The 13,565-nt window shown below is 41.8% G+C and overlaps 1 protein-coding gene across 1 annotated transcript; it reads right to left on the reverse strand.

The window, feature by feature from the left end:
- Window positions 1-2: 2 nt before the first annotated feature.
- On the reverse strand, window positions 3-11,269 carry zdhhc2 (zinc finger DHHC-type palmitoyltransferase 2). Its single transcript, XM_069170841.1, has 13 exons — window positions 10,803-11,269; window positions 8,372-8,398; window positions 7,084-7,178; window positions 6,243-6,363; window positions 6,005-6,074; window positions 5,862-5,894; window positions 4,662-4,782; window positions 4,185-4,317; window positions 3,419-3,545; window positions 1,893-1,985; window positions 1,544-1,662; window positions 1,359-1,426; window positions 3-1,279 (listed from the first exon to the last, which is right to left on the reverse strand). The coding sequence occupies exons 1-12, from the start codon at window positions 10,927-10,929 to the stop codon at window positions 1,386-1,388; spliced, it is 1,107 nt and encodes a 368-aa protein (XP_069026942.1). The 5' UTR covers window positions 10,930-11,269; the 3' UTR covers window positions 3-1,279; window positions 1,359-1,385.
- Window positions 11,270-13,565: the final 2,296 nt, after the last annotated feature.

The raw sequence follows: 13,565 nt of genomic DNA on the forward strand, positions 1-13,565 counted from the left end.
AATGAGACAGAAGATGAGCTCATTTTATTCTTATAAGGCATCACAACTGTACAGTACATCACCTCGAACATCCATGTCGTCTCGCGAGTCATACAGATAGAAGAATAGAAAAATATAGATTGACACCACTGTCACCATGAAGCTTTTTTTTTATGAGACAAGCATACATTCTTTAAACGCAGTGATGTTGAATGTTGAATCATTTCTATTACTTCCACAACATCGGCGTTGTGAGATAAAAAAAAATAAAAAAAAACTACAGTGTCTGATTTTTGATGGTGAGCAGATCTGCAGCAGCATCACACAGAGGCTTGTTTCTTTTTCTCTTGTCTTTTTGCCCAGCCTCCAGAGAACAAACAGTCAGGAGGCTTTTGCCTTTAGTTTGACGTGTACCAGACAGCAGTTCAGATATTTGGCAGGAGGGGGGGGGGGGCGCTGTCGCAGCACAGAGCACCACTAACCTTCAGGCGTTTCAGTGGGACAGCAACATCCTCACTCATGCTTTAAAGAGTTAGAAGAGCCCTTATTGAAATGTAACTACTAATGACTACACTTTTTTTTTTTTTTTTTTTTTCAAGCAAAAAGGTGGAGAACATGTTGTTCACCACATCAATGTGTGTGTGTGTGTGTGTGTGTGTGTGTGTGTGTGTGTGTGTGTGTGTGTGTGCGCGTGTGCGTGTGTGTGTGTGTTGACATCCTGAGATGAGCGCATGCATCATCTGAAGCTCCACGATACTCAACACGGTGGGTGGAAAACCAGCCCCACCTACAAAGAAAAAAACTTCACCGAATAACAACATAAGAAGTGGCTAAAGGAATGTAAGTTATACAGCACATTAACAACACTACTAATCTATACTCAGTGTGCAAACATTTGGCAAACTCATACAAGCATTTACTGAAGTGCTAAGCTATGACAAGAACATAAAACTTGTAGATCATTCTGAGAGTTTCTGAAACTGTAACATACAAAAGCAGCTCAGACTGATACAAAACACCGACTCCTCCACTGCTGCTCTGTGCTTGTTTTATATACAAATAAAATTAAATCAGCTTATTATTGGAATGCAATTTTAATTTCAATCCACATGTTTCAGACAGCAGCAGATAATAACTAATAAATGCAAATAATCCTTCTTGTTTCTCTGGTTTTGTTTGTGATGTCAGTCATGTAAAACTCTCAGAAATAGGGTGCAGTATAAAAACAACAAATATCTATGATGTCACCACCACGTCACGTTCGCATAGGCACAAACACAGAGGAGGGGGCAGCATAGACCTGCAGGGTGAAACAGAACGTACAGATGTGGATTTTAAACCTGGTCGTGTGGATATTTTCTGTATAATTGTGAACTTACTTTTCTGGTTTGATGTTGTAACAGTGGTCACGCCTCATTCTCTATGGTCATCCCCGGGTTACTTGCACCTGAATAAACACACAGATGAAGGAAAATCCATCATTAAAGTCATGAAACATCTGCTGTTATGTAATGTCAGCAAACAAGCTAAAGAGAAATTCAGAAGAAATATAAGATGATCTTGCCCTTCCTGTCCTTGTCCGCTGCACCGTCACTCTCTGACCAGGAGGGGGTGCTGCTGAGCAGCCGACTCTGACTCTCTCGGAGAGGTTTGGAGGGGAACTGGCGGCCCTCTGCTGCTGCACTAAAAAACACAAATAAAACCGGCAATGTAAACAAGAATTAATAAACAAGTTTTACTTTTTCTAATGAAATCATGTATTTTTTTCAACTGCAAGCCCATAATATAACTGCTGCAAGGTGATTTTCCTGCTTCAGTAAAACTACAGTTAATGGTGGCTGACCTTCAGTAGTACAGACTCTTGTTTCTGTGCAGTATTTTGAATGGATGTGTGTGTTCTTGTGGTTCCTCACCCCTTGTTAGCAGGGTTGGAGCCTGTGGGTGAGGAGGGTTGCTCAGGGTCCAGGTTCACCAGGCAGGTTGGGAACGAGCAGCCGTCACCTAAACTGAGGAGTCAGCAGAAAAGACAGAAAGAAGCTTTACGATCCAATAAGTGTTAATAATCTGTTCAATTTATGCAAGACTATAAGTAGATTATATGTGTCATGTAAGTGGAAATGATAGTTAATAAAGACTGCAGTTAATGTTAAAGCTGTAGGAAGCTGAACAGCGGTCACCGTGGCTACCAGTGGCTATTATGGGATAATCGTAAATGCTAAAATGAAGTGTAATGGTAGCACAGGTAGAGACGAGTCAGAAAGTCAGCAAAATTATTCTGCAATGCAAGTTATGCAATTTTACAGCTGACATTAACCATCAGAATAAGTAAAGCAGAAGCAGTGAAACCTCTGATTGTACTGATATATGTGAGGGTTTTGAATTTAACATTTCATTTATGTCACACATTGTGTTACGTCATTACAAAAGTTACATAGTTTCACCTAAATGTCACTGGTCCTCAGAAGAAATTGTTCTCCAGCATGGACAGAATCATCATCAGCATCTTTTGTTTATAGATTAAAAAATGAAAAGTCTGGACTTTATGTTTTTAAAATGTGGCTATGACTGTAAAAAAAAGCTGTACATTCATAATATCGTTCATTCTGTCAGAATGAACTGGTAATATTCTGTACAAATTCACAGCAGTGATGTTTGTGTTTGCTGAATGCTCTCCTGTCTCCTCTGGGACTCTCCGTCTTTTGAACCATTTTGTTTTTAACTAAGTGGCAGAACTCTCTAATCCCTGACCTGAATACTAACTTCATTCATTCAACACTGATTTGATGGGCTGAGTTGGATTATGTTGGAAAATGACTAAATTGTGACTTTATAATTTATATGAAATATGGGAATCGATGGGACATTTTTGAATTAGGCTGCAAATAACAGTACCAGGCATCATAATGACCTTATGTACTACAGATGTTGTCACCATTTAGGAATGTAATTGTACTGTATACAGATGCTGTGTTATTAATACAATGGGACCGAAAGGTCCTCCATAGACATAAATGCATTATATAACTCATACTAACTCATAGAAGTAAAAATGTACGTCATTATTCACAGTTGATTTTCAGGAGTCTGTTTTTACACCCTTACTTGAGTTGGCAGTAAAAAGACTAAATAATCCCCATGACAACATGTTTAGACATATTTCAGTCAGGCTTTAATCAGCAACACAGCACAAGGACCGAACTGCAGATTTACAGCACCATATAATCCAAATGTGAGCATCTCAACAGGTCATGAGTTGGTTATAATTTTGCAGATTAGCACACTGCAGAGCAGTGCATCTTGAAGCAGTGCCTGAAGTCTTTGACCTGATTATACTTCAGTATACAGTAAAAAAAAATGATTTGCCCATGTTTTGCTGGAATTTAATCATCTTTTATTTCTTATAAGTACTTTTAGACCTGCCTTTAACCGATGATCTTACCTGGAGAAAATGGGAATAGGCCAGTATTTAACTTCATCACCAAAGACCTGCCGGAAGTTCTTACTGAAGCCCAGACTGAAGCCGCTCTTATCTGTGCCGTGACGAAACGCTGGAGCACGCACAGCCTCTGAAACAACAGACATATGGAGTAGAAGAGTCAGTCTGGCATGAAGATGAATAAATACAGCGCTCCCTTCTCAGTCAGTCTGTTATTTAGACTGATAACAGGAGCTCATTCAGACAACAGATCAACACAGGAGCCTTTCCTGCCGAACTGCAGCATCAATGAATCAACTGTGAATGAAAGTGTCTTTGTTCTGCAGAAGTAGATCTCAGACTGTTTCACCAGGTGTGACTTCTCCTTCTGAACGGCATATCAGTATCTGTTACTAAGCTGCTTACTGCTCTGAGCCTTGTGTCTTTGCATTGCACTGTAACATACTCCTCTGGATAATCCACTCTCCTCAACGCACAGAGACAAAGTGTGCCACTGTGCACACGTAATGAGAAAGAGCTCCGTCTGATAACGGCCCGAAGAGGCTCATCAAATCACTGCGCTGCTGATGAGGATGGTGACTGACGGTGGCAAAAATGCAATGAAACATCCTTCATCATTAGTGAAAAGACGACATTGTGCAAACAGTGAGCAGCCTGCAGGCAGACAGTCACAGAAGAGGGAGCTGATGTCCAACTGAGGCTGCTCAAACACCGCTTCAAACGCAGAGCACACAAACACACACGCGCAGGCATGAAGCACGCCACCTACCGAGGGTGGATCTGTTCCTGCAGACGAGCCAGCAGTGATAGGTGAAGAGAGAAGCCAGGCTGACGGAAAACATGGAGGCAGAGAAGAAGAGGAAGAGGATGTGGAACTTCGCCTGAGTGTCTGGGAGTCCTTTCTGAGGGCGAAACAACACATTAATACAGATACAGCAACAAAGGAAGGTCACCCGGTGTCATCTACGAATTAGGCTACTCGGTAGGATCTGAGAAAAAGTTCAACTAACTATTCTAAGGGAAGCTTTGTTATCTGTTTCTACTGTGGTGACACTAACTAGCTGCTGGGTTCATACCACGTATTCTCTCAGACGGAAATGAGCTCTACCTCCAGCCTTGTGAAAAAATCAAACAGCACATATAAACATAAATATTCAGTTGTGATTAAAGATGTTTTGTGCTAACTAAAAAAAATACGACATCATATAATGAAAGATTGATATTGTGGTGGATTAATAATACTTACTGTCCAGAACTTAATGAAGTACTGAAGGTCTGTAGCAGTTATAAAAAGGCAGTAAAGTAGCGAATATAACAAGAAGAGCATAAAAAACTTGTAGTTGGAGAATCCCACACAGTTGTTCACCCTGCAGAGAAAAGAAGAGGATGCAGGTTGGTGATGGAAAATGTTATCAGCAGTAAATGTACATGCACACACCGATTTTTATAAATTCTTTAATGCAGCTAGCTGAGCACAGGGACGGTGTTTTCCCCTGTAAAGTTAAAGTAGCATGGTTATTGATTTTAGACAATGAAATGAAGCATATTAAAAGTGATTGTTCGTTTACTTGGTCAATAAATGTGTCTCCATTTTTCTGCTTTATTTGTTGGAAATTACAAAAATAAAACATAAATACAAATGAGAGGTAAACGTATGTTGGAATCTCTTAAGCTTTTATTAGCAATATTTTAACCCAACAAGAGGTTTTCATTTTCCTCATGTATTTTGCCTGATTCTACTTTGCAGGTGCTTCTTATTGTATGCAAATTGCTTTTCTTGTTCTCCGGCACCCATCCCACTGCTGCTCTGTGGACTAGTCTCGATCCTAACAAGAAAGTCTTCGATCGGTAGGTTTGTTTCATGTTAAATAGAGGACCTGGTGTTTTCAGCCAATCAGGGATCGTCACTGTACATACAATTTTCTCTCAGGACATGTTCACACTTGACTTTTTTGAAGAGCACAATAAAATAAAACAGCTAAATAATGCTTCTTTAATGAAAAATGAGATTATCCCTGATTCTCATATTTTTCTTCCTGGTCTGAACACCTGATTTCATACATTATTGCAAAGAGATGAGACAAGGCTGATCACGTTGAACAAAAATGACACAGACTGAAATCAGAATGGTTTTGTCTCACTGTGATCAGTGCTTTGGCACTCCCTCTTCTCGTAGATTAGAGTACCACACTGTGTTTGTGTGTGTATATGAGGCCTGTTTACAGAACCTCGTTATCGTGAGTGTAACTGGGTCGTGTGGTGAACGTGACGCATTGGATTAGAAAACTGTGAAGCTTGAATACAGAGGGGCTTTCAAGAAGCTGAATTTATATAACTGCAGGAGTGTAACAACACCATGTGCTTACAGTGGTACATTAATGCAGTGTCACTCGTATTTGTTTAAAATCTTTACACCGGGTGAATAAAAAAAAACATCACTACGCACCAGGGGCAGTGGTGATCCATCTTCAGGATGCATCTGTAACACAGCAGGTGGAGACGTCAGTGTAATTCAATCTAACTCTATCTGCCTCAGTGCAATACATCGTGAGGTCTGTTCTCTGAAGGTGCATGAGCAGAGAGCCATACTTATCACAGACTGAACAATGGTGACATCGATCAGGCTTCAGCAGCTGGCAGCGGTCACAGAAACGGATTGCTGAGGGAACACAGTCAATTCAATCACACAGCCATCAGCAGCAGCCGCTCCTAACTCTTGACCACAGACTAACAAGGTGACGGCGGCTGAGATGAGCTCTGAGAGCAGCGTGTCAGTCTCGACTGCTCCAGTTTTCCTGCACCAGCAGCTCTGTGTACTGTACTGTACCTCCGGAGTTAGTGCGGGTGTAGATGGGCAGATCCTTGGCTATCCTCCTCAGGATCTCCTGCTGAGACTCTCCCCGATCTTCACGCTCCAGCAGCTCCTTGTCAGAGTGTGACAGATGAAACTATGTAGGGCAGAACACAGAGGGAAAGACAAACCACACCTGTGATTTATCAATGGCTCAATCTCTGATCAGTGCACTTTACCATGTCTTTGCAATTGTCAAAACAGATTCAATTATTCTGCCAGAGAAGCTGTGTGCTGTGTGAGAATCAGCAATGCAGGGACGTCTGTTTCTACGGATCTCAACTGAGTAAGCAGTGAAGAGTATCTCTGTTTCTTCCATTTGTTTTGGCTCTTTCTGCCCCAGCGGGCAAATAGGAGCAAAGCAGCGCAGAGCTGCGATATTACTTTCAGCGACTGAGGCGATTTATGATTGAACACTGGAAACAAATAACTGTGATGATAACAAACAGCACAGCACACACGAATTTTGACTTTTATTACAATCTCCGAAACCTCAAGTGATCCATCGATCGCATCTCATTACAGAAAGCTTTTATATGAGGTGATTATTGCCTGTATGTGTGCTTCATCTCAGAGAAAATTGAAATGCAGAGGTTGCTTTTCTCGAAGATAGATGCATGTGTTCAGCCTGCAGAGCTGAAGTGCTGTGGTCAGGATCAGAGCCATTAGAGTGCAGCTCCAGGCACTTCCACTGGAAAGTATTATCAGTCTAAATGCAGCATTCAATCACACAGGGAAGCTGTAACCTACATCTCTGCTTCCCACCATGCCTCATCATCCCAGCCGGTCACACTGCGTCACAGTCAGACACACTCACCTCCTTCAGGGGGTTCATGGGCGTAGTGAAGATAGTTTGCCAGTACGCCCACACAAACATGATGAAAATGACATGGTACACCAGCAAGTAGACAACTGCAAGCAAAACAACAGAAATAACGTCATCATCATCGGTTTTCAGTGCATTTAACCGCTTCTTCGCAGTTTGCAGCTTCACTGAATATCAGAAGCGTTGGCGTGACTCAAAGTCAGCTATATTCTTTTTATTGGAAAATAATCATTTTATGAAGATTAATATTCAATGATTATTAGTCAATGGGTCAATGTAGACATGAAGGAAAAACTAGGAAAAGAAATCAAACCAAATACACAAGGTTTACTCACTCATGACTTCAGCATCTAAACACTTTTCATTAATACCTTAAAGTGTTTGCTGGGGCAAATATTCATGTAGTACATACACCTCCAAAGTACCTCAGACTCTAAGCAGCCATGGCATAATTCTAATTAATTATAATTCCTGTTGATTTTGACTTGGTTTTGTGTACTGCATTTGCATTACATTGCAAAACTGCATTTTTCTGACTATGACATTGAAGTTTAGATATTATATTTTAATCATTAGCTTGCTCGACAAGGGAGCTCTTCATATTTCCTGAACAGAGACACACTCACAATGACCACGTTAACATCCAGATGCTGCAGGTGTAATGTCGAATGCACTCACCATCTAAGTATAATGTGTTAGCATGCTAACATTTGCGAATAAAAACTAAAGACATCCAAAACTGATGAGAGTGTAATTAGTTTTGTAAACATTTGGTCATAAACTGAACCATATTGGCTAAATATAGGTTGCATTTGATCCGTTGGTGACTCTAGAGGAAAAGCCTGGGCATCACTATAGTCAGTAGGATCCACCCTGTTGGGGCTCTAGATGTCTACTCTGTACAATCCCTGCTGTAGTTGTGGAGATATTTTTGTCCAGACCAAAGTGGCGAGCAGTCCCTGAAGCTGCGTGCTAGCATGGCTAAAAATGAAAGATAGCTGTCCTGATCTGGTCTCTTTTAACTCATCTCTACAGTCTGGTTACAAAATGCAGGCTGAATGAAAGCCTGCCTTCAAACACACAGCCGAGCAGCTGAGTTAATGAAATCTTGTGACACACTTCCAGCTGATACGAGCTGATTATAATGTTTTGATGGGGTCTGCCTCTGCACGGGCTGACCCTCCTCTGGCCTCCTCGCAGCTCATTATCTAACAGATACAGAAAGGCTGAAGATACTTGTGATTCTTCTTGACGTTAAACAGCATTATAAAACACTTACCCTTTTCTCCTGTGTCTTCAATTGATTCTGAAAAATGAAAAATAAAAAGACATGGTCAGGGTTGTGTTGAATTAAATAATTTGAACTACCAAAAAAAAAAATGTAGGTTAACATGGGAAAATGAAAGCTTTGTTTTGGTTTAAAAAAAATAAATAAAAACACCCGGGGACGACCTGCCTGTGGTTTTATCTGACTGTGCCTGTCAATACGTTTGACTGCGAGTAAGAGTCTGAATTTAAATCAGCAAAACTGAAAAATGCTGACTCTGCAAACCTTCATTCCTGTGTCCAATACCATCACAGTCACAAAATCAATATACCAACACGCACCCAGTCAAATAGTTTGACTCATTGTTCCTCTACAGCCAAGCATTACTGTTCACAGACAAAAGGTGTGTGTGGGTGTGTACTCCCACAGTGGGGAGCGGGTGATGCAGCACCTTTGTACATCAGCACCTTGATGAACATCAACTAAAACCTGCACTAACACAAACACAAACATACACCTGCAAACCTGAACTCAACATGGAAAACAGACAGTGACCTGTTGGAAGAGCAGCTGACACTGTTTTTATATTTGTTGTCCCAATATCTAAGAAATGATTAGCTGAGGATAAAAGAATCATCCATCTTCAGCGATTAGCCTGTAAAACACACACACACACACACACACACACACACACACACACACACACACACACACACACACACACAACTGAGAAAAGGTGAGCCAAGGAGCTGAATCAAGGCATGCAGCCAAAACTCGTGAGCATGCCGCCTTGCCAAAATAAAAGCCCCAGAGTCTGGCAGTGCGTCTGTGATTAAGGGCATGTGCAAGGATGTTTATTAATGTGTCTATGAAAGCATTATGGTCAGACCTATAATGCACATCAGCTTTCCCTTCTCCTCTTTGCAGAGGAACAACATTTCCAACAACTCAATGCCTCCAAGAAGTCACACACCACCTGATTTTTAACAATCTTAAAAAGAGGAGCGACTGTTCAAAGTCTGATGTTCGGTGCTTTCAAAGAAAGTGGGTCAATGGCAGATTGCTTGGGGTGAATTATATAAGCCAGACAATGGGATTAACTGAGCTGACGAGCGAGAAGTATCATCTGACGATACTTTCACACAACTGCCTCTGTGTCTGTCTGCAGAGCACATGCTGGCCCTCAGCAGCTGCCGTCCTGCCCTGCTGCTGTTATTTTCATCTGGCCGTCCTGTGTGACCCGAGTGCATCACAATTTCCCTCTTGTTCTAACAGGACAAAACAACACGGTTTCAGAAAAGTCTGATCAAAATGTGATTTTGCTTGATTGTTACCCTGCAGTAATCCGAGAGGTTTTAATATCTCGTGGGTGGCAGCAGACGCGAGGTGACCTGTAGTTCTAGAAAAGGTTCATCCTCGGATAGACGCTGGCCGGTTTCTCTGTGATGAGCCCATGACATGGCAGTGTGACACCTGCAGTTTATAAATCTAACTTAAAGATGTACACCTGCGGCTAAACTTGGAGAGAACATCAAACCCTCTTCCTGTGTTTTCCTCCGTTATGTCTCATTAAACCGTCTCCGTTTCACCCCCCTTTTTTGACAGAGGAGATTTTCTTTCCTAGTGGTCTGACAAGCTGCCAAATGGAGCACAAGAGAAGGCTGCTGAGACTCCTCCGAGACATCCAAGAAACCATTACTCACTATCCAGGTCAACTCTGTGTTCACTGTTCACCGAGGAGGCTCTCTGTCTGTTACTGCACCATCCAGCGTTCAGCAGCCGGAGGGAAGTAAAGGAGGAAGACAGGCCTGACTCAAAAGCCTTCACAGTCAGACTTCTTGCCAAACGATAATGCTGCTGGTGTTTGTGTTAGAGGACATAAATTCAGATAATAATGCTCACCAACTGCATGAGGCTGAAGCTATTACAGTAAGACTTTAAGATAGTGCTGATAGAGTCATAATGGTGCAATCAGAGGGTCTAATCCCATTCTTACATCCAGTGATAATGCATATGTCATGAAAATTCATTTAAAGCTCCTTCATAATAAAAGCAGGCTGCACAATCTTTCTATTTCTGTCTGTTATTTGTATGTCATGCAAAAAAAACAAAAACAAAAAAAAAACACAGAATTGGCACTTCCCTGTAACAATATGCTGTCAATTGGTTGAAGTGTTTTTGTCATGTGACTGTTTACACACTGCGTAAACAACCAGCCAGTCTTCTGCATCCCCCGAAAACAATCATCCTGGTCCACAAACTGCTGAAACACAAATGTCTCTCCACCCCATCACAGAAAAAACCCACACCAGTTAGAGGAGGCATTTCTCCTCTCTCTCTCTCTCTCTCACACACACACACACACACACACACACACACACACACACACACACACACACACACACACACAGATCCTCATAGTACCCAGACAGCCAGTTCTTACCTATGCAAAGCTGCAGAACATATGCGTAGTATGACCACGCCACTATGAGAGCGATGAACAGGACCGGGATCCAGTACAAAACTCTCTGACAGCCCCGCTTAATACTACGCGAGCCCGACGGTGCCATAGTCTAGGAGCGAATCATTTCCCGTGCGCATTCGTGTGCTACTCTCCCTTGGTGCGGGTACGTGTGTCCGTGTGTTCCTGTAGACTGTCACTGCATCGTAGCTCCGGCTCTGATCAGCCCAATCGGCAGCTCAGACGCAACATTCTACCAGCCTCCGCCCGCCTCTGATGCTGCCACCGCCGCCGCCGCCGCTTCTTCTTCTGCTGCTGCTGCACTGCTTTCTCCTCTGATCGTCCTGCTCAGCCACCAGTACAGACTACAACAAAATATCAGACAGCTCATGCACGCTTATGCGCGCGCGTACACACACACACACACACACACACACACACACACACACACACACACACACACACACACACATACACACATTCAGCACTCAGAGTCAGCGCCGCCCCTGCTGCCTCCCCACAGGTTGCCATGACGTCCGCGGGATGCTGCAAGCCTGGCACATTTTTCAGCGGGCGCAGAAGATGGGTTCAATAAGTTCAAACTCCCGGGTGTTGAACAAACACACACACACACACACACACACACACACACACACACACACACACACACACACACACACACAAAGACCTCCACAAGACAAAGGGGTCAGTTGTACCACTGCAGTCTGTCAAGTTTAATTGATGTGAGTCAATCCCCCATCGTTTGTTTGTTTGTTTGTTTGTTTGTTTTGATATTTCTGAGTACTACTCCTACCATCCTCCCACACTGCTCTTGTGTATTTTCCTTCCCTCACTGTAAAAGTGGAAGTCTGCAGGATCCACCTGTGTCTGCTGCTTCATACCCATCTGCACCTGCAAAATATTTTGCAGTCTTGCAGTAATATTTATTGTACCAAACCCTCCTGCTAGACTGCGCTCTGTATTATGTGCTAGTTGACATCATATTTTACCGAATCATTTAAGATTGAAGAGATTTTTTTTCACAAATCCTGTAAGAATGTGAGAAATGTTTTATCTTTGGTTCAGTGCCTGTTTCCAGGTTTGTGGGTGGCACGCTGCAACAAACTGACAATATGCACCAAAATATGCACACCGAGAGGAAGGACTGATGAGTCACCAAACTAAACTAGATGTTGTTCAAAAACTACACGGCAAAGTAATCAAGTTTTCCAGACAATAATATTGAATGAATGTGCTCGTAATACACTTCAAGTACACAGGTTAAGGCCAATATCACTGTTGTTGTTGTTGTCATTTGTCATCAAAACCTTCAGAAAAGCAGCAAGAGAGAAGAAGCCTGACACCGAAGGACACTGTATCGCGTCTCCAAGTCACGACAGACTGAATCACATTTTTTTTGAATAGCTGATGGGAAGATGGAAGAAAGCATGTATCTGTGTTTTTCTCTAACCCCTGTATTGATGGAAGAATATTAAACTCTCTATGGAGAAAGTCCTGGGAGGCAGGAAATATTCTCCCATCATCCAAAAACATGCACCTCAGGTCAGGTTACCTGGCGCCGCGCTAGTGGCAGCCTGTTGCAGCAGCTCCCCCCTGACAGCCCCCCTGCTGTAGCGAAGAAATTTCCCCTCGGGGATTAATAAAGTGAATAAAATAAAAAAAGATTTATTTGACATGACAAGTGCCAGGCCATGAAAACAGCTGTATAATCTCCATGGCAGCTCTAAAACTGATTTTCAAAGGCTGCGAAAATTACCCTGATTATGTCATCAGTTATTTCAGGAGTTGAGACTTACAGTAGATTTACAAACTTGTGTATGAAAGATGTGGACATTTACAAGGTACAAAAGGTGCAGTGTATGACAAAAGATAAGAATTGTAGAAACCAGTATTTTTTTAGCTTCAACAAGGACAAGGTCAGGAAATCTCAGCTTCTGCTTCCATTTAAATGATGTTTTTCTTCATATGTTCATATCTCCAACTTTGTGCAATTGCAACTTTAAGGCCAAAAGGTTCAAAGGCTGCACCATTTGTGTTTATCTGAACATGAAAGGAAATGAAACCCTGTATTAAAACAGACTAAAGAGGGAAATATTTGGTGAAACTACCTGTACTTTCCCACTGTCCATAGGAAGATCATTAACAATGCACAGATATAATGGGCAAGTAAGTATTTGCATTTGTTGTTTCCTTTCACTTCACAAAAAAATTCAGAAAATGTTTAAGGATTCCAAAAATCACGATCATCAAATGGTGTAAAGTCAAACAATTTATAATATTCTTAGTTTACTATCAACCAGGAAAAATACAAAGTACTGCTGGATCATTTGGATAAATAAGATCCTTCTTTTACCAGATACACTGAGGCTTATTCACTGAGAGGTTAAACAATACTGATGACTGGCTGAGAATGAATGGATGAACACTGTAATGACACTTTTCTTTCTATTTCAGTGATCTGTTACAGAATCCTTGAAGGACCCCCGTCATGTTACTTTGGGAAGTTCAGGATGAGAGTGAACCAATTATTACCCTGCTGAATGAATCATTTAAAGCTAAAAAAAAGTCCCTGATTAAAGTCTTAAACACCCACACAGCCCCAGGTTCCTGATGATTAATACTGTTAATGATTTGCCTTCAGGTTGAGATTAAAGCAGCTAATTTATTCTGCTGTGGTCCTGCCATCAGTCCATTGTAATTGAAGAAAAGAAGGTAACAGAGGTT

The sequence above is a fragment of the Embiotoca jacksoni genome, unplaced genomic scaffold, assembly GCF_022577435.1.
Source record: "Embiotoca jacksoni isolate LCO1_2020_lvr unplaced genomic scaffold, fEmbJac1.0.p SCAF_5, whole genome shotgun sequence".
Classification (NCBI taxonomy): Eukaryota; Metazoa; Chordata; class Actinopteri; family Embiotocidae; genus Embiotoca; species Embiotoca jacksoni.